At 52.6% G+C, this 18,441-nt stretch overlaps 3 protein-coding genes and 1 long non-coding RNA gene across 5 annotated transcripts; 2 read left to right on the top strand and 2 right to left on the bottom strand.

The window, feature by feature from the left end:
- The first annotated feature begins 26 nt into the window (after positions 1-26).
- On the top strand, positions 27-4,579 carry SUMF2 (sulfatase modifying factor 2). 2 transcript variants are annotated; one of them, XM_033078533.1, is made up of 9 exons: positions 434-540; positions 705-861; positions 1,498-1,612; positions 2,065-2,109; positions 2,535-2,685; positions 2,957-3,012; positions 3,361-3,445; positions 3,862-4,021; positions 4,363-4,579. In XM_033078533.1, the coding sequence occupies exons 1-9, from the start codon at positions 495-497 to the stop codon at positions 4,466-4,468; spliced, it is 921 nt and encodes a 306-aa protein (XP_032934424.1). In that variant the 5' UTR covers positions 434-494; the 3' UTR covers positions 4,469-4,579. The 2 variants fall into 2 exon arrangements, with proteins under 2 accessions (XP_032934423.1, XP_032934424.1); XM_033078532.1 differs by lacking the exon at positions 1,498-1,612 and having other exon boundaries at positions 27-540.
- A 730-nt stretch (positions 4,580-5,309) lies between these two features.
- On the bottom strand, positions 5,310-12,584 carry PHKG1 (phosphorylase kinase catalytic subunit gamma 1). The gene is made up of 10 exons (XM_033078531.2): positions 12,383-12,584; positions 10,592-10,725; positions 10,134-10,309; positions 9,311-9,365; positions 8,563-8,628; positions 8,220-8,383; positions 7,698-7,788; positions 6,828-6,981; positions 6,619-6,744; positions 5,310-5,621 (listed from the first exon to the last, which is right to left on the bottom strand). Exons 2-10 carry the CDS (start codon positions 10,672-10,674, stop codon positions 5,370-5,372), a joined length of 1,167 nt encoding a protein of 388 aa, XP_032934422.1. The 5' UTR covers positions 10,675-10,725; positions 12,383-12,584; the 3' UTR covers positions 5,310-5,369.
- A 1,054-nt stretch (positions 12,585-13,638) lies between these two features.
- CHCHD2 (coiled-coil-helix-coiled-coil-helix domain containing 2) lies at positions 13,639-16,109 on the bottom strand. Its single transcript, XM_033078538.1, has 4 exons — positions 15,910-16,109; positions 15,102-15,348; positions 14,452-14,605; positions 13,639-13,961 (listed from the first exon to the last, which is right to left on the bottom strand). The coding sequence occupies exons 1-4, from the start codon at positions 15,957-15,959 to the stop codon at positions 13,951-13,953; spliced, it is 462 nt and encodes a 153-aa protein (XP_032934429.1). The 5' UTR covers positions 15,960-16,109; the 3' UTR covers positions 13,639-13,950.
- Positions 16,110-16,183: 74 nt separating this feature from the next.
- Positions 16,184-18,042, top strand: LOC117006082. The gene is made up of 2 exons (XR_004419949.1): positions 16,184-16,278; positions 17,645-18,042. It is a non-coding gene; the product is annotated as an uncharacterized LOC117006082 (long non-coding RNA).
- The last annotated feature ends 399 nt before the right edge of the window (positions 18,043-18,441 follow it).

Here is an 18,441-nt window from a genome sequence, read left to right as displayed (position 1 = left end):
CTGCATTCCTGAGTCCTGCTCTTGGGAATTTTGTGAAATTAGTGCTTTGGGAACAGGGTGGGATCAGGCCTGGAATCTGAATTTATGCAATCGCTTTAGTTTTGCTTGTGAATAAAACTGAGTTCACTGACTGCACAATGGTTTGAAGGGGGGTGAAGGAGCTGTCTTAGGGAGCAGTGGGTTTAACACTGAAGTGTTTATGGACAGGGAGTGCCAGAGCAGCTCCAGGCAGAGCTTTCGGTGCGTTTGTGGCAGGGCCCAGGCTCCTGCCCTCTGGAATGATTCCCTGCACACCCCGCTGCTTTGTATTGAGAGCAATCTCCTCCCTGTGTTACCGCGCTGCTGAATGAGCATAAAGGAAACCTTAAAAAACCCCAAACACCTCCCAGTTTTGAGGCGGGCACTGACACCACTCCCCTTTCCTCAGCCCGGCTGCCCCGGAAGCGCTCCCGGCTCCCGCAGCGCCTCCGGGTCGGTCCCGCGGCTGCTCCGGGATGGGCAGGGCGGCGGGGCTGGCGCTGCTGTGCTGCGGGGTGCTGGGTGAGAGCCCCAAAATACCCCCAAAAACTCCTCCAGGCGGGGATCGCTCCCTTCCCCATGATGGAGCTTTGGGCTGTCTCACCCCGGCTCTGCCAGCCCTCCCGGCGCGCTCGGACATCGCTCGTGTCTAACCATGAGCCTTGTGCTGGGTCTGTCCCTTGCAGCGCTCGCAGACGATGGCAGCATGGTGCAGCTGCCCGGCGGCACCTTCCGGATGGGATCCGCCTCCCTGCACAGGAGGGGCGAGGAGGAGCCGCCCAGGGACGTGACACTGAAGCCGTTTGCTCTGGACAAACACCCGGTGACAAACAGGGACTTCAGGTGAGCCCCTCCGTGAGGAGCGCAGGGCAGGGCAGGGCGGGTGTGGGGCCGGCTGTTCCGAAAGGCCAATGCTTGGGTTCTCATTGGGGAAAAATGTGTCTGTCAATAGGAAATCACCCCTGCAGCTGCAGGCTGAACCATCCTTGCAAACGTATTTTTGTTTCCTTTTTTGTCCTTTTCCACCTCTCTTTCTTTGTCCTTTTCCACCTCTCTTTCTTTCCTCTTTTTTCTTCTCTTTTTCATCTCCTCCCCCTTTTCTTCCTTCTCCTTTTCTTCTCCTCCTCTCTTCTTCCTCTCTTTTTCTTCTCCCCGTTTCTCCTTCCTCTCCCTATTCTTTCCCTCTCTTTTTCCACTTTTCTTCCTCCCTTCTTCTCCTCTTCCACTAACAGCAGCCACAGGTTTTATTGGCTTTTTTCTCTGTAATTATGAAAACCTGAGTGCAGGCTGAGTTTACCTGCACAGGTAACATAAAATCTGTGCAAAGATGCACACTGGGCTGTTTTATGTGTTAAATCTAAATCAAACCATCTGGAGCTGGGGGGTCTGTAAGTTTTGTACCTTTTGCCTTGCTCTGAACTCGTTGCATGAACAGATTTGTGAAGAACTCTTACCCAGAGCGTGTTGTATTTGTGCCAGGGAGTTTGTTAGAGAAAAGAAATACAAAACAGAAGCAGAAGCATTTGGCTGGAGCTTCGTCTTTGAGGATTTCGTATCTGAAGAGCTGAAAAAAAAAGTCACCCAAAAACTGGAGGTAAATCTGAACCCTGTGATGAGTTTGGTGTTGCTTTTCCACTGAGGAGCAGCTGCCTCTTTGCTGTTCTCTGAGGTTTTTCTTTAGTCTGGGGTTGTTCTGCTTTTGAACCTCAGCAGCATTGAGCTGGGGTTGATTCGTGTGCTCCTCTGTTTCCATGCTCTGTGAGCTGTCAGTCTGCACTCCAGAGAGCTGGGAGGAAGTAAAATGTGTTCCAAAGTACTTCACTAATCCAACTTTAAAGTAGAAAAACTGAACAGCATGAGCCTCTTGATCTATTTTCACTTTTAAAAGCAGATGCCTCTGCTCTGTGGGAAAGCAACATCCAAATGTGTGTGATAACCCAGCTCCAACTGCAGCATTTCCCAGACTAACACACCCTGCTGTGGGACGGTGTCACCAGGCCAGGTGTCACCAGTTCACCTTCAAACTGCTGTCATTTCTTTCCCCAGTCAGCCCCGTGGTGGCTGCCCATCGAGAAGGCATTTTGGAGACAGGTGAGTAAAATCCTGCTGTAATAAAATCCTGGTGTGGTAAAATCCTGGTGTAATAACATGCTAGTGTGGTAAAATCCTGGTGTGGTAAAATCCTGGTGTAATAACATGCTAGTGTGGTAAAATCCTGGTGTAATAATATCCTGGTGGGGTAAAATCCTGGTGTAATCACATCCTAGTGTGGTAAAATCCTGGTGTAATATCCTGGTGTGGTAAAATTCTGGTGGAATTAAATCTTGGTGTAATAACATCCTGGTGTTGTGACTCCTCCCCACGCTGATATCTCATGTGTATTGTGTGTGCTGAACCTTATTGACCAAAAATAACTGAAAAAATACATTTTTCATCCTTTCATTTCTTCCACCCCTTGTTTCCTTTGTAATAAAAACTGTATAAAATGAATTCAAATCTGCTTCAATCCCTGCCAGCCCTCAGGCCCTGGCTCCAGCATCAAGGACAGGCTGGATTACCCAGTGCTGCACGTGAGCTGGAATGATGCTCAGGCCTTCTGTGCCTGGAAGGGGAAGCGGCTCCCGTCGGAGGAGGAGTGGGAATTTGCTGCCAGGGGAGGACTGGAGCGTATGTAGCACAAACTCTGAGCTTTTCCCAAACCAGCCATGGAGTGGTTTTAGTTCCAGCAGATCCAAACCTCCCTCCAGGGATGTTTTCAGATGTTAATCTGGGGGGCTTTGAACCACCTCTTTTGGCCTGATAGTGTAGTAATATTAATAATTAATTTTAAAAATGAATAAAATAAATGAATAAAACTTCAGTATCCCAAGCTGAGCAGAAAAGGACAATCCTAAAAGCCTGGCTGGAGAGCTAACAAGTGTCTTTTCCTCCCTGGCAGAAAGGATGTATCCCTGGGGAAACAAGTTCCAGCCAAACCGTACAAACCTGTGGCAGGTAAGGTCCTAAAAATCATCCTGTGCACACTGGGCTCTCCTCAGGGTGGGTTTCACTCAGCCACTCAGTGAGGGTGTCCTGGAAAATATTGTGGGTGCTGAAACTGAGCTCCTGGGGGTTCTAAAATACCCTCAGAGGGAGCAGGCTCAGCCCATCCTCCCTGGGAAACCAGGATTTTCCTGCCTCTAAAAAATTCAAGAGGCAACTTGGGACAACTTCAGGTGGTTGATCTCTCTTGACCAGCATGAACTGACACCAGAGTTATTTTCCTGTTTGAAGTGTGGCACAGCCCTGTGAGGAGCAGGGTTTGGGGTGGCTCTTTGCTGGGAGTGATCTCTGTTCCCCCAGGGTGAGTTCCCTCAGGGGGACACGGCTGAGGACGGCTACCACGGCGTCTCCCCAGTGACAGCCTTCCCTGCCCAGAACAGCTACGGTACACAGCACCCTCAGCCTGCTTCCTAAATTAATGTTAGTTATCAAATCCTGGAGCAGGGAGGAGTTCCAGGTGGGTGGGAGCTGGAGTGGAGTAAGTGAGCCCAGGAAAAGCATCGATGGTTGGTGCTGGAGTTGGCTGAGGTGCAGCTGCTGCACTTCAGGCACCAAATCACCTCCTTTTAAACGGGGTTATTTTACAACTCAGTGGGATGTAACAGAAGTTCCAAGGGTATTGTTTGGCTGCACATGGGAAATGAGGACACACTGAAGTTTGAAGTACAGTGAGGAATTTCTTCAGCCTCAGCACTGAACCACACTCTTGAGCAATGCTTTGAATGTTGTTTCCCCTCCCATACACCAAATTTACAGCTCTTGCACTCCTGCTCTCCTAATTCTGCCACAAAACCATCTCAGGGCTCTATGACCTGCTGGGAAACACCTGGGAATGGACAGCATCAGAATTCCTGGCTCCAGGAAGGGCAGCCAGGGCTCAGAACATGCAGGTGCTGAGAGGAGCCTCGTGGATTGACACTGCAGATGGCTCTGCAAACCACAGAGCTCGTGTCACCACCAGGTAGGTCTGGCCAAAGCCCAGCTGCTGCTGCACAAGGGTTTTCTCTGGGTTGGTTTTATTTTAAAAATGTTTGTTTGTTCCTACACAATTTTTTTGGCTGAGCACACTACAAATATGGCTAAAAACATCCCTGCTATAAATCCATTCCTAAATGCTTCTGAAATTATGTATTTTCCACTGGTATTAATAATTAAATGCTTTCCCTAAGTTATTCAGGGGAAGTGGAAGATGTTTCTAGGCTCTTCTAGCAGGTCACATTGGGGTTGTGAGTGCTGTAACATATTAGGGATGTGTGTTAACTAGGAAGGATCCCTGATTTTGGGTCTCTTTTTCCCTGTGAGGATGGGGAACACACCAGACTCTGCCTCTGACAACCTCAGCTTCCGCTGCGCCGCCGACATCCCGCCCGTGCCAGCCTGGAAGAGCCAGAGCAAACCTGAGCTCTGACCCTCACTGGGAACACCTGAGACATTTTCTCCTGTGGAGATGAACAGTAACCCCAGCTGTCACTTCAATTAAACCCCAATTGTTTTTCAGATTAAAAATAATTTCAGCCTTTTCAGTGCTGGGATGTCTGGGTGGGACAGCCACAGCCCCTTGTGACCAGCAGTGTGGGGCTGCCAGGGGAAAAGTGATGGGGGCACATCCTTGGAAGGGGGAGTTGTAATCAGTCCCCATTCCCTTGGGAAATCCCAGCTTTGGAGCAGTGCTGAGCCTTCCCAAAAGTAAAACAAGGCACCTTCATTGGCATTTGAGCAGTGACAAAAGGATGTGTGTGACAGATGCCCCACCTCTCCCAGGAGTTACAACCAGCACGAGCTCTGCACCAAACCTGAGGGGACCAGGAGCCTTCACCACAAGGATGGGCAAGAACACTGCTCAGGGATCCCTCATCAGCTTCAACTGTCCCAAAACAGGCACTGGGATCTTTCATCCACCTTTAACTGTCCCAAAACAGGCAGTGGGATCCCTCATCCACCTTGAACTGTCCCAAAACAGGCACTGGGATCCCTCATCCACCTTGAACTGTCCCAAAACAGGCACTGGGATCCCTCATCCACCTTTAACTGTCCCAAAACAGGCACTGGGATCCTTCATCCACCTTTAACTGTCCCAAAACTGGTACTGCAGGTGCCTGAGGGCTGAGCCTTCCCCATGGGGAGCTGCAGCTGTTAAAAGGAGGCTTCTGGGGTGTGACAAACCCTAGGAGCAAATTATTTGCTGTGTTTGTATTTGCACCAGTCCTGAGCCCAGTGAGTGAAAATTAAAAAACCCCCAGAAATCACCGTTTTGTTTTCCAAGATTTTACTCGCCTACTTGTGAGCCAAAGCAGGGGCTGGGGCAGAGATCAGAACAGCCCCTCCTCAGCTGCCAGGGTGAGCAGGATGGCCTTGCAGGTGTTCTCAAAGAGGGCAGCTCTGTTCTGGGCCTCGCCCTTCTTCACCCAGTGGCGGTAGGTGCGGAAGGCACAGGCGTCGATGAGCTTGCGGACGGGCTTGAGGGCGTAGGGGTCCCTGACCACCAGCTCCCTGGTCACTGACTTCACCATCCTGTACTGGTAATAAATCCTCACCGAGGCCAGCACGGTCAGGCAGATCACCTGGGCGACAGGGAACAGCCTGGCATGTAGGGGAGTTCTCCCACAACAGCCTGGCATGCAGGGGAGTTCTGTAACAGCCTGGCATGCAGGGGAATTCCCACAACAGCCTGGCATGGAGGGGAATTCTGTAACAGCCTGGCATGTAGGGGAGTTCTCCACAACAGCCTTGCATGCAGGGGAATTCTCCCACAACAGCCTGGCATGTAGGGGAGTTCTCCCACAATAGCCTGGCATGTAGGAGAGCTCTCCACAACAGCCTGGGATTCAGAGGAATTCTCCCACAAGAGCCTGGCATGCAGGGGAGTTCTCCCACAACAGCCTGGCATGGAGGGGAATTCCCACAATGTGGTGGTCCCAGTGCATCCCCCCATGTAGGGGAGTCAGGAGGGAGCTCAGGGCCTGGCACAGTTCATTTCCTGTGGGGCTGGCAGAAGGCAGGGGTTCATGGCAGGGAATCACAGAATCAGCATGGTTTAAGTAAAAGGGGAACTTAAAGCCCATTTTTCTCCACCCCCTGCCATGGGCAGGGACATCTTCCACTATCCCAGCTTGTTCCAAGCCCTGTCCAGCCTGGCCTTGGACACCTTCAGGAATGGGACAGCCACAGCTTCACTGTGAAACCTCTGCCAGGGCCTGGCCACCCTCACAGCCAAGAATTTCTTCCCACTATCCCGTCTAACCCTGCCCTGTGGCAGTGGGAAGCCATTCCCCCCTGCCCTGTCACTCCATCCTCTGCCCAAAGTCCCTCTCCAGCTCTCTTGGAGCCTCTTCAGGCAATGCAAGGGGCTCTAAGGTCTCCCTGGAGCCTTCTCTTTTCCAGGCTGGATTCTCCAGCTCTTTCAATGATTCTTTTTGGAGGCCAGGGGCAGTTTCTCCCTTAACTCCCACGAGGGATTGCCTGCTGTGCACCCAGGCTGCCTCAACCTCCCAAAAACCCAGCCCCAGCTGGAAAACCCATTGCAGTGCTAGTTCCTGCAGCTCCCAGCCTCATCCTCACCTTGAATTTCCGGAAGGGGCTGAAGTGCCGGACCTCCTCCACGTCGTACTGCTGGAAGAAGGGGTGTGCCAGCGCCTCGCCCGCCGTGTACCGCTGCCGCGGGTCCACCACCAGGAACCGCGAGATCTGCACAGGCCAGCTCGGTTTGGGGTGTCCCAGGGGTCTGCAACACCCCCTCCATTCCAAGTTTTCCCATCCCAAGCACCCACCAGGTCCTTGACGGTGTCGGAGCGGTCGTCCCACTCCGGGGAGCCGAACTGGTAATCGCCGTTCATGATCATGCGCAGCATCAGCATCTGCTTGCGGTGCCAGAAGGGCGGGGAGCCGGCCAGCAGGGTGTACATGATCACCCCTGTGCTCCACCTGTGGGCAGCACGGAGCCTCCAGCACCCCTGGGACACCCCCAGGGCACCCAGCTGGCTCTGCACCCCAGGGGTGGCCCAGCCTGCCTTTGGCACCATGGAAAAGCAGCAGGGAACTGCCCTGAGTGTGCCTGGGGAATGGGGCTGAGCTCGCTTTGAGCTGAGCTGATGGGGAGCTGCTCCCTGGATGCTGCAGGAAGATGCCTTGAGATGGGGTATTTGACCCTTGCAGGGTGTTCTAGGGAAGGGAATGGGGCTTGGTGATGGCAGGCAGGCTCAGGCTGTGCAGTACCAGTACTCAAACTGGAAAGGGGATGAAATGTCCTGATGTGTGCCACAACTCTGACCACCACAGCCTGAAGCCCCCAGAGGTGATGGCAAAGTCCCTGCAGAGCTCTGCTGGGCTGCCCTGAGCTGGCTGCTCCATGAGGTGAATTTAAAACTCACTCATCTTGGAGCTCAGCTCAGCTCAGCTGACTTCCACGAACAGAAAGTGCTGCTTTCCCTCCCACACTGGGGCAAAGTGGAGAGCTGGGCTTGTCCCCAGGCTGCTTCTCCCCCTGCTCTGTGCCACAGCCCCCAGACAGCCCCTCACAGCCACCACTATTGATTTTTGGTGCATCATTTCATTCTTTCCTAACACTCACACAGGTCCCCATCAGCACAATTCTGGCCTCAAACCACGTGTGTGTGTTTAGGGAACAGCTTCTCACTCACATATCCACCTCCTTCCCATAGCCTTGGTGCTCATCATCCATGGAGCACTGCAGGATCTCGGGGGCCAGGTAGCCAGGAGTGCCACAGATCTCTGTGGGGACAGGGACACAGGGCACAGCATCAACACAGGTGTCACTCCCACCTGCCCCCAGGCAGCCCATGGTGGGATCTCTGCAGGGATGGTGCTCACAGGGAGGAATTGTGACATTTTTATGAATTATTATGGTTAAAAAGTGAGCTAAGAAGATTATATGGATGCTTGTGGGAGGGGATGCCTGTTGTTGGATATGTGGCTCCTTGCATGTAGGAGTTGGGGGAAATAATGCTGGGCAGTAGGTGGGATCAACTGGAGGAAAAAAGAAGTGGAACTGATTAGGATGGTTTTCCTAAAGAGCAGAAAGTCTGGAGAGAGGTGTGGAGGCTTGTGTATGAGGACAGCAAAAGCAGCAAAAGCACCAGTTTGCACCCCGAGGTGCTGGAAAAACTCACCAGCCCAGCATCCCCCCACCACCAGCCCCCTACCTTTGAGCTTCTCATTCTCATTCAGCTGGCAGGAGAAACCAAAATCTGTGAGCTTGATGTTCATGTCATCATCCAGCAGGATGTTCTCTGGCTTCAGGTCCCGGTGGACGATGTTGATGGAGTGCAGGTACTGGATCACCTCCAGCAGCGCTCGCATGATCTTCCTGGGGATGGGGACAGCTCATTCCCCATCCCAAACATCCACTGGCACCACCATCCCAGGGATGGGGACAGGGACACTGCACAGGGAGTGCCCAGGGTGCTGTGTTGGCTGCAAGGTCTCCCCTCAAACCCATGCTCTGCTCTTACAAGGTGATTTTCACCCCTCTGCACCTGGCCTTACCTGGTTTCTTTCTCGCTCAAGGTGACTTTCTCAGTGAGGTAGTCAAAGAGCTCCCCTCTCTTCATCCTGCACGAGGGAGGGGAAACAGAGTCAGGCAGAGGCTGAGCTGCAACAGCAAACGAGCCCTGAGTCCCTGGTGAGGATCAATCAGCCCAAAATAACTTCCATAAAAAGGGGTAAAAATGCCTTTATATATTTCAGTAAAATACCAGCCCTGAGTCCCTTGGTGAGGATCAATCAGCCCAAAATAACTTCCATAAAAAGGGGTAAAGATGCCTTTATATATTTCAGTAAAACATCAGGCAGGAGGGGAAGAAGCTGTGCCTGGAGAGGGCGGGTTTTGGACAGAAACACAATTGTTAAGGTTGGAAAAGATCTTTAAGATCACCAAGTGCAACCATCAAAGATGGGGCAGGGATGGGGCTCTTCCAGTGCCATCCCACTCCTCTGACATCCACTGCACTGTCCTGGCATTGGGAATTGTGGCTTTGCAGACACCCTGGTCCCACTGAGCATATAAATAACCCTCAGGGATGCATGACAGCTCCTACCAAAGGTTACAGGGAAACCCGAGCAGCACGGAGCCGCTGACAGAGGGGAAACAGTGCTGGCAGCAGGGCTGCAATGAGCTTGCAATAATTTGGGCTTGTTTCTACCTTAAGGGCTGCTTGTCCCTCCACTCTGCCATTTTTGGGACCAATCTGCAGAGAGGGAGAGGGCCCAGGGTGCTGAGCCAGCTGGTACTTACAGGTCAAACACCAAGAAGAAGAAGGTGCTGGATTCATAGCTGTCCTTCAGCTGGACTGCAATAAAGCACAGGGGATTGTGAGCACAGTGTTCCTGTCCATCAATGCACTGAAAATCTGATTAACCTGCTAATTGAGTTAATGAGGAGCTGATCTCCACAAGTGTTGTGGTTGGGAGACAACATGGGGAGCACTGCTGGTGTGTCTGTGTGTGGAGGGAGAGCAAACAATGCTCTGAGCAGGTGCCTGGTATCATCCAGGGATTTCACCCCAAAAACCCTTCCTGGGGACACCCTGAGGGACAACCAGGGCAGGAATTCTCCTTGCCTGGATGCTCAGGGCCTGACTTACTGGGGGACAATCTGAGGGACAACCAGGGAAGAAATTTCCCTTGTCTGGATGCTCAGGGCCTCATTTACTGGGGGACAATCTGACGGACAAACAGGGCAGGAATTCCTCTTGCCTGGATGCTCCAGGTCTGACTTAGTGGGGGACATCCTGAGGGACAACCAGGGAAGAAATTTCCCTTGTCTGAATGCTCAGGGCCTCATTTACTGGGGGACAATCTGACGGACAAACAGGGCAGGAATTCCTCTTGCCTGGATGCTCCAGGTCTGACTTAGTGGGGGACATCCTGAGGGACAACCAGGGAAGAAATTTCCCTTGTCTGAATGCTCAGGGCCTAACTTACTGGGGAACATCCTGAGGGACAAGCAGGGCAGGAATTCCCTTCCCTGGATGCTCAGGGCCTGACTTAGTGGGGGACAATCTGAGGGACAAGCAGGGCAGGAATTCCCTTCCCTGGATGCTCAGGGCCTGACTTACTGACGTTGGGGTGGCCCGAGACCTTGCGCAGGATGTCGATCTCCTTGGTGGTGGCTTCCCGCAGCTCCTGCACCTCCTTGGGGGAGATGTTCCCCGCCGTGATGTCGATGATCTTCACAGCATATTCCTGCCTCGTGGTTTTGTGGATGCACCTCCGGACCACGCTGCTCACCCCCCTGCCAGGGACAACAGGGACAAAAGGGGGGGTTCCATCCCTGCCTGCCCAGCCAGCGGCACCTGGGCTGGCTGGGATTTTCATGCACCAGCGGGTCTCGCTCTGTCACCCTGTCTCGGTGGGACAGAAGGTTTTGAGCTGATGGAAAGTGCTGTTCCATGCTATTTTTAGCCCCATGCTGCTGTGGGCCCTGTTTGTATCAGATTCCCAGGGAACACTGTTCCTATCTGGTGCTGGAGGACACGAAACCAAATCAAGCCGCTTGCCAAAAAGAAAGTTTTACCTGCCCAGAATCTCCTTCGGCTCATATTTTTCATAAAACTCCTTGGATGAGTTCCAGTCTGGTAGATCTTCTTCCTTGGTCATCTCTGGCTCTTGTCAGGCAGCACTCTAGGCTTGTCTGAGGGCAGAAAGGGGCTGAAAAAAAAAAAAGAGAGAGGTTGGGCACTCACTGCCCCCAGAGCTGGGATCACCAATCCGTTATGGAAAAAGAAACATTGAGGGGGAAGGAAGAGAAGGAAGATCCTGGACCAACCAAAGGGGGTATTTTGTTGCTTGGAAAAGCCAAGCTTTGCCCTTGGGATGCTGTGGAGCTCCCACTGGGAACAGAAATCCCACTGGATTCCCTCATAGCTTGGCTGTCCCCAGGGGCAGAACCAGCCTGGCTGGGGCCAAGGCTTTGGGAAATTCTGCAGCACCCCAAAACCTCATCCCTTCCCTGAGCCCAGCTCACAGCAGCAGCCTCCAGAAACACCACCCCACCCCAAATGGAGGCTGGAAGCTGCCCCTATCGTTTTTATCTTTCTCTTCCTTACTATTTTTAAGATGAAAAAAATGTCTTTGGCTGAGAACAAGGAGGGAAAATAGCATTTAAAGGGAATAGAAAGGGACTGAGGAGGAAAAAGAGGCGGTGAGGATCAGGGAAGCAGTGAGAGGGCCTGGGTGGGACAGGGGTGCAGGTGGGGACAGGGGGACTGGGGACAGTGGGAGCTGAGCCAGCCTGAGGACAGCAGCTGAAAGAGGTCCCTGAGGCACTGCTGTGCAGCTGCCAGCAGCCTGCACAGCTCCTGAAAGCCTCTGTCCCATTTCTTCTTCCTATTTCAGGCTTGGAGGGCTTCTTACACAGCTTGTTTCTGTGCCCATACACGGAGTCCAAGCAGTTAGGATGGAAAGCAGTTCTCACAAGCCTGGGCAGCAAAATTATCCTTTTGGGATGATAGTTTGTCACTGGAGAGGGGACAGAGGTGGGAAGGAGTCCCCCAGTTCTGTTTTTTATTGAGCTTTCCTCTCAGTAATTCTGCCAGGGCACTGGCACCTCTAAGCAGATTTAAATCTCATTAGCAACGTGTATCTGTCCTGACCTGGTTTTAAGGACCAAAGTGGTGTTTTGGGTGTCTGGCTGCTGCTGCTGCCAGGGATGTCTAACACGGGCTGGAGCATTTCTAAACAGAGTTTAACTTACAAAATTGTAGCTGTTGGAAATACTCTGAGTAACGCCAAACCAAGCTGAAATCACAAAGGAGAGGTAGAACCAGGAAGTAGGGAAAATAAAATATCTCTGAGGTTGGAGGCGGGGGGGTAACCAAAAACGGATTATTTGTGAAAACCCAGGTCCTGGATTCGGTGTTGTGGGGAAGGGCTGGAGGCTGGGGAGCATCCACGGACACTGCCGGGAAAAGCCTGGAATCTGCGTGCTGCCTTCTCCTGCAGGGAAGAATTTGTTTAAAACACCCAGGAATTATATAAGCAGCCGGTGCAGGTCCCTAATGGGACACCCCGTGTTCATCAGCAGAGTGCAAGGGGGGTCGTGAGGGGATTTTCTACCCGGAGAAACACCGAGGGTGAGGCGCTGGGCGAGGCTGCCAAGCGGGGGAGATCTCTGAGGAGGACAAAGATATTCAAATATCCATCAGAATAAACCCGCAAAGCTCAAGGAAAAAAAATAAACCAAACAAGCTTTTAGGCCAGCAGGGGAATGCGGCCCCTCTCCCTCAGAGACAAAGAACGCTGAGCACGGAGTTTGGCGGGCAGGACCCCCCTCACACACCCTCCCTCAGCGCCGCCGGCTCCTCACCTCGCTGAGGGCAGCGCCGGGCCGGGCCCGGGCCTGCCAACGGGAGCCACCGGGAGCAACGGGAGCCACCGGAGCCAACGGGAGCCACCGGGAGTTAACAGGAGCCTACGGGAGCCACCGGAGCCGCCGGGAGCCACCGGGAGTCGCTGGGAGCCGCCGGGAGCCGCGCGCTCAGGGCCGGCCGCCGCCGCCCGGCCCCGGAGAAAGCGCAGCGCGAGTTGGCAGCGGCGGGAGCCGGGCGGGCATGGCCGGGCAAGGGGCAAGGGGGGGCCGGGGCCGCCCCGGAGCTGCGGCACTTCCCCGGTTTAACCCTTCCGCCGCCGAGCCCCGGCGCGGCCCCGGCTCCTCCTCCCCGGGGGTGTTGCTGTGAGGCCGCCGGGAGCTGGGGCTGGCCCCGGGGATGGGCGGCGGGCAGAGCGGGGCCGGGGAGCCGGGAAGGAAGGAGGGAGCTTTATGAACGGCTGGTCCCAGCACTGCCACCCTGATCCTGAACCGCTCCATCGGCACCAGCGCGGCCGGGGATCGTGACTCTACAGCTTCTCTGGGAAACTGTTCCAGTGCCTGACCACCCCGACAGTGACTTTTCTTTTTTTCCCTTATATCTAACCGAATTTCCCCGTTTCCTCTTATCATCACCCACTGGTTTTATTTCGGTTTCACCAGGACGGTGAAACACCCCAGCAATGAGATCTCTGCTCGATCAGCAGAGAGGAACCTGCTCCTGTCCCCAGCACAGGCAGCTCTGTCCTCACCGCCCCTCTATGAGGTGACTCCTGGCCCCTTTGAACACCGGTTTAATATTTTTTCACTTCCAGGAAGTGCTTTAGGAATAAGCAGAACATCCAACAGCATAACAGGGAAACGGGTCATGCCAGGGAAGGTATTTTAACAGGAATTGCACTTTTTTTTTCCCCCATCATACTTCCTGGTGGGAGCACAGCTTATCCAGGCCTTGCCAGTGATGTCCAGGAGGGTGTTTACTTTAAATCAGCCCCAAGGATTTGAGCAAGGCATGATGTGGCTGCTCCCTCCGATGGAAAAAGGAGGGTTTGCACTTTGCATCAGTAAGTACTTTTAAAGAATTATTTTCATGTGGCAGCAGTGGCTTTGTCACTTGTCTGAAGCAGGCAGGAGGGAAAGGCCACAGGACCATCCTCTCGTGGTTCAGCCCTACCACAGCATGAAACACCTTGCCAAAATCAATTCTCACCTCCTCACCCTTACACTCCAGCACCCAAACTCAACTAAAGCAAGGGAATTCTAGAGAGAAAAGTTTATTTATAGACCACATTACATACATTCAACACAACAATCAGCAAAACCAGTTAAACCCATGTTAGCTCATTCTGCTTTATTATTCACTCTTCCATTTTGTGCTAAATTAAATTGCGGCTGTGAGTTGGGTGACATCAGAGGCAGCTATGGCAGGAGTCAAGCCACAAGGATCAGTGAATATATGGACTAACAAGATGACAAACAGCTTAAACTTTATTACTGAAGCTTTTTTTTTGTTTTCATTCATAGGTCAGTTCTTGCAAGGTGACCTTTAGCAGCCTCTTCGTGCAGGCTTAGGCCAAACCTGAAAGGGAAGGAGTTGTGTCAGTGAGTTTTGATCCCTGAATGGAAGGGTAAGGATTTATGGCAGTGAGTTTTGATCCCTGAATGGAGGGCGTTTTCCTTGCCCTAAGGGTGTTCCCCCTTCCCTCATGCATTTGCTGGGATATGCTGAGCTGCAGATACCAGCACTGGTGCACAGCTGCCTCCCTCCTCCCAGGACAGGGTGGTTCTGCTGTCCTTAGAGCTCTGCTAATGCCCCAAATGTGCTGCTGCCACTTTTCCAGTCATCTTCAATCCATGCACATGCACAAAGCATCAGGAATTCCCCTCTCTCCACCCCAGCTACATGTACAGGACCCAAGCTTGAAGCCCAACAAAACAGCAGCTGCTTTATCCAATTTCAGAGCACCTTGATCACTCCACCAGCTGGATCAAACCCCCAGGACATCATTCCCACCACACTTTTATTGATTATCCCATTTAACAGCTGCCTGTCAGCACTGTGTACTCACCATTGGCAACCCTGCACTGCTTGAGCACCTCACTGAAGCCCTCGCACAGCTTGAGGTCAGTCTGGTTCTGGGCACACTCCAGGAATTGTTTAATCTCGTACTGGCAAGGAGCAAACTGCTGCTGCTGCTGGGCAGCCTGAGCAGCCTGGGGCTCCTGAAACACCAAATGGTTCTGTAAGGACCCTTCCAACAAAGCCAAACCATCCCCACACTGCTTGCTGAGGGTTCTTCCCTGCATTTCAGTCAAAATCTTCATTTAATGGAAAACAAGTGAAGGGCATTCCAGCAGTGGAATACCACATTCAGAGGACTTTTTAAAATTACAAACACTTGAGTGATTTTGATACATTCAGATAACTCTGGATGGCACCTGAGCAAATCAGGCCTGGAACATGAAATTCCTGCCTGAATCAGAGGAATAAGACTGTAGAAAATAACACCAACACTTTGCCACACATCACTCCTGCATCCCTCCGAACTCTTTTTAAGATGACTCATGGTGAGTTACCTTGGAGATTCAGTCTGTAGCTACAGACTATATGTGGTTTTATATAATCTAAGGACTCATGTGGTGTTCAAGGCTCCAGCAACTCCCTCAGCCCACGTGGAGCTGAGCTGCCACAGTCTCTGTCCAGCTGTGCTTCCCTCACCTGGTAAGTGATATCGGGCCTGGCAGCCTCGGAGCTGCCCCCACCACTAAATCCTCCGGTGATGGCGTGGCCGATGGTGTGTCCCACGGCCGAGCCCACGGCCACCCCGGCAGCAGTAGTGGCCATCTGGGCCATCAGGCCTGGCTGCTTCGGAGCCGGGGTCGCCACGGCAGAAGGCGGAGCCGCTGCGGGGACAGAGGCCCGAGGAGCCGCTGCGGGAGACGCGGCTCTCATCGGGGGTGCCCGGCTGTAGGGACACAAAGAGAAACATCACTTCATCATCATCATCATCATCATCATCCCAAAGCATGCCCGACAGAGGCCGCGCGGCTGCAGGCCAGGAGTGCAGCGACCCTCCTGCGAGGCACACAATGTCCCCAGCTGGGAGGGACACACGGGGACCGCCGGGTGCGACTCGTGGCGCTGCACAGGAGGCGCCAAGATCACGCTGGGATTACACACACCCCTGTTACACGCTGAAGGAATGAACTCTGTGTTCGGGTAAGCGTCTTATGCAAGACACGGTCAGGATTACAGGCTTCTTTCTGCCTGGTTATTCCCCAGCTCTGTGCTGTTTTGGGGAAAATACAATATGACTCATAAGCGGTTGACTACCACGGTGTTGGTGTTCAGGCCCTGCGCCTAAGCAGACCCATTTCCACCCCCAAAGCGCCCAAGCCCGCTCCGCTAACCCAGAGCCGGGCGCTGCCCCCACCCCGGTGCGTCACCCGCCCTCACAATGGCGGCCGGGCCACTGCGGCCTGCGCGGGGGACAGGAGAGAAGAGAGGGGGCTCCAGCGGCCCTCACCTGGCGGGAGGCGCCACACGGGACGTGCGGCTGCGGCTGCCCCTGGGCATGGCGGCGGGGAGCGGAACGAGCGGCGCCGAGAGAAGGGAAGCGAAGAGACGGGAAGCGGAGAAAGCCCCGAACGGCACGACCCGGCCTGACACCCGCTCGCCGCCTCTGAAGGTCAGCGCGTGCTGCGTCACTTCCGGAACGCCGCGCGGGGGGCGGGGCTGAGGCGGAGGCCACGCCCCCTCCGCCCGCCTGAGGCGCCGCGCGGGAGCGGCCGCGGTGGCGGCGGGAGAGGTGGGCACGGGGAATAAATAAAATACCTGAACCGCGGTTAAACCTCTGCTTGGGGGAGCGTCGGGCATAATAAAGGTTTAAACAGCGGTAAGCCTGCGACTGCGGGACCTTCAGCCGGAATAAGCGCCTAAATTGTGATAAATAAGCGCGCACAGGGTCCTCGGGTCACAATAAATATCTAAATCGAGATAAACGCACATTTGTAGGATCCTCAGCTGCAATAAACACCTAAATAGTAATAAATCCCCATCTTTGTGGGACTTTCGGCCACGATGAAAACCTAAATAGTGGTAAATCCACTCTCGTAGGATCCTCGGCCACAATGAACACCTAAATAATGATAAACTGGTCTGTGTGGGACCATCGCTCACAATAAACATTTAAATCACAATAAACCTGCACCCGTGGCACCTTTGTCACAACAAACACCTAAATCGCGATGAAAAGTATCCCAGCCTTTAGGGAATTGTTTCCAGTGGAAAAGGAGCCTCCAAAAGCCTCTCCGAATTCAACCTTCCAGCAGAGTTACAGATTTTGGATTTCACTCTGGAGCAGAGAGAAATTTCTCCAAGGGGTATCAGAGGATGATCCCGGATTCTTTTTGGTGATGCCCAGCTACAGCCTGAACTAAAACACAAGAATCAGAAAGAATTTCTTTCCGTCGAGGGTGGCAGAGCTCTGAAGCTGCAGTGTCCCTCTCTGGAGACATTCCAGCCCCACCTGGATGTGTTCCTGTGTCACCTGCTGCAGGTGGCCCTGCCTTGGATGATCTCCAGCTGTCCTTTCCAGCCCCAACCATTCTGTGATTCTGTAATTTTCATCCCAAAAAAGAATCGAGGCTCCCTCCTGCCCCCTCATCCCCAGCTAGGGCTGAGTCTCTTTGCTTTAGAGACACTGTCTACTTGGAGAAATGAGTTTTTAAATGAATTTATTAACTGTTGTATTAATGAAGCTGCTTCTATACACAGCAGCAATGATAAGGGATACCACAGTCAACAGTTATGATAATTCATGCCAAAAAAAATTGCTTGTTCACAGTTTCTTCACTCATAAAGGAGGTGAAATACCAGGCATTTCAACATCTTTTCCATCAGGGGATGTAACTGTTGCCTGATGAAAGAACTGCTAACGCTGTGAGTTTATAGAGCAGAAGTACAGTTCAGAAAAGCAGTTGCTGGTGAGAGAATTATCAGGAGATAAATATAAATGATAAAACACGTTCAGAACAGACATCTGCAGAAGCTCAGACCACACTGATGTTTTTGCAGGAACTCCTCCCTGACAGCTTCTTCTCCCTAGCTCTTGGCTTCTCTCCATCTCTGAGAGCAAATCACAGCATAGAAAGCAGGAGTTATAATTTTGCTTTTCTAGACTTCAAGCAATTAGTTTCTTAACAAGCGGTTTTCTCAGTGCTTTTTAATTAACAGTTCTCAATTTATTTTTTTTCTGGCAGAGGGATTCTTGACGCTTGAAGTCACTTTGCAGCCGCGTCCCTCTTGGATTTGTTTTGTTTTGCAGAACAATGAGGGCAGGATGGCGGGATGAATGCTGCCATTGTGCTTTGTCCTGCTGCTTTCCTTGGGAAAACTCCAAGCTCCCTTTTGTTCCGCCTCACCCTCGCATCTGCTGATCCCCACAGCGAGCAAGGATTTGGGGAAGGACACCAGAACGAGTGGTGGCCATCCCAAAAATCAGCAATAATGGTGTTTGTGGGTGAGCAAAGATTGTTTCTTTTCAGCTGCCATGACTTTTGTGTGGCTACACCTCACGGCTTAAAGTGGTTCTTTAAACACCAGACAGGTGTTGATGCTGCTTTTGAGAGAAATGTGTGAAATAAAGATCCAACCCTGATTTTGGGTTGTGTCCGTGTGATTATGAGGCACTCTGGCACAATGCGACCCCAGTTTTGGGAAATAAGTGATGAAATCCCATTGCTCAAGTGCAAACCCCGGGGAATCCATCAGCAGCTCCTGAGCCAAGTGAGCACAAGGCTCTGCTGGGCACTTGGAAAATCCAACTTTTAACACATTTCTTCTATTGTCTGTCCAAATTACACATCCCACACAACCTCATGGTGAACTTTGGGAGTGTAACAGACCCTCTGCACACCAGATGTGCTCTGTGCATCTACAGGATGCGGGAAATTAGCACATTCTGCCCCAAAAACAAGGAAAAACACCTGGAGAACAGGGCTGAGGCTCACACCACCTTCGCTCCGGCGAGGTGAAACATCATCGATGAGGGTCAGAT

This window comes from Catharus ustulatus, chromosome 22 (genome assembly GCF_009819885.2).
Source record: "Catharus ustulatus isolate bCatUst1 chromosome 22, bCatUst1.pri.v2, whole genome shotgun sequence".
Taxonomy (NCBI): domain Eukaryota; kingdom Metazoa; phylum Chordata; class Aves; order Passeriformes; family Turdidae; genus Catharus; species Catharus ustulatus.
This window is presented reverse-complemented; position numbering and strand designations above follow the sequence as displayed.

Coding starts and splice junctions, on each gene's coding strand:
- SUMF2 (XM_033078532.1), top strand. CDS start 347: ATGAGCATAAAGGAAACCTTAAAAAACCCCAAACACCTCCCAGTTTTG. Junction 862..2,064: donor GTGACAAACAGGGACTTCAG/GTGAGCCCCTCC, acceptor TTCTTTCCCCAG/TCAGCCCCGTGGTGGCTGCC. Junction 2,110..2,534: donor AGAAGGCATTTTGGAGACAG/GTGAGTAAAATC, acceptor AATCCCTGCCAG/CCCTCAGGCCCTGGCTCCAG.
- PHKG1 (XM_033078531.2), bottom strand. CDS start 10,674: ATGACCAAGGAAGAAGATCTACCAGACTGGAACTCATCCAAGGAGTTT. Junction 10,310..10,591: donor CCGAAGGAGATTCTGGGCAG/GTAAAACTTTCT, acceptor TGTCCCTGGCAG/GGGGGTGAGCAGCGTGGTCC. Junction 8,629..9,310: donor TTCTTCTTGGTGTTTGACCT/GTAAGTACCAGC, acceptor TCCCTCGTGCAG/GATGAAGAGAGGGGAGCTCT.
- CHCHD2 (XM_033078538.1), bottom strand. CDS start 15,959: ATGCCCAGGGGCAGCCGCAGCCGCACGTCCCGTGTGGCGCCTCCCGCC. Junction 15,349..15,909: donor CGTGTGGCGCCTCCCGCCAG/GTGAGGGCCGCT, acceptor GTGTCCCTACAG/CCGGGCACCCCCGATGAGAG. Junction 14,606..15,101: donor GGCCCGATATCACTTACCAG/GTGAGGGAAGCA, acceptor TTGGTGTTTCAG/GAGCCCCAGGCTGCTCAGGC.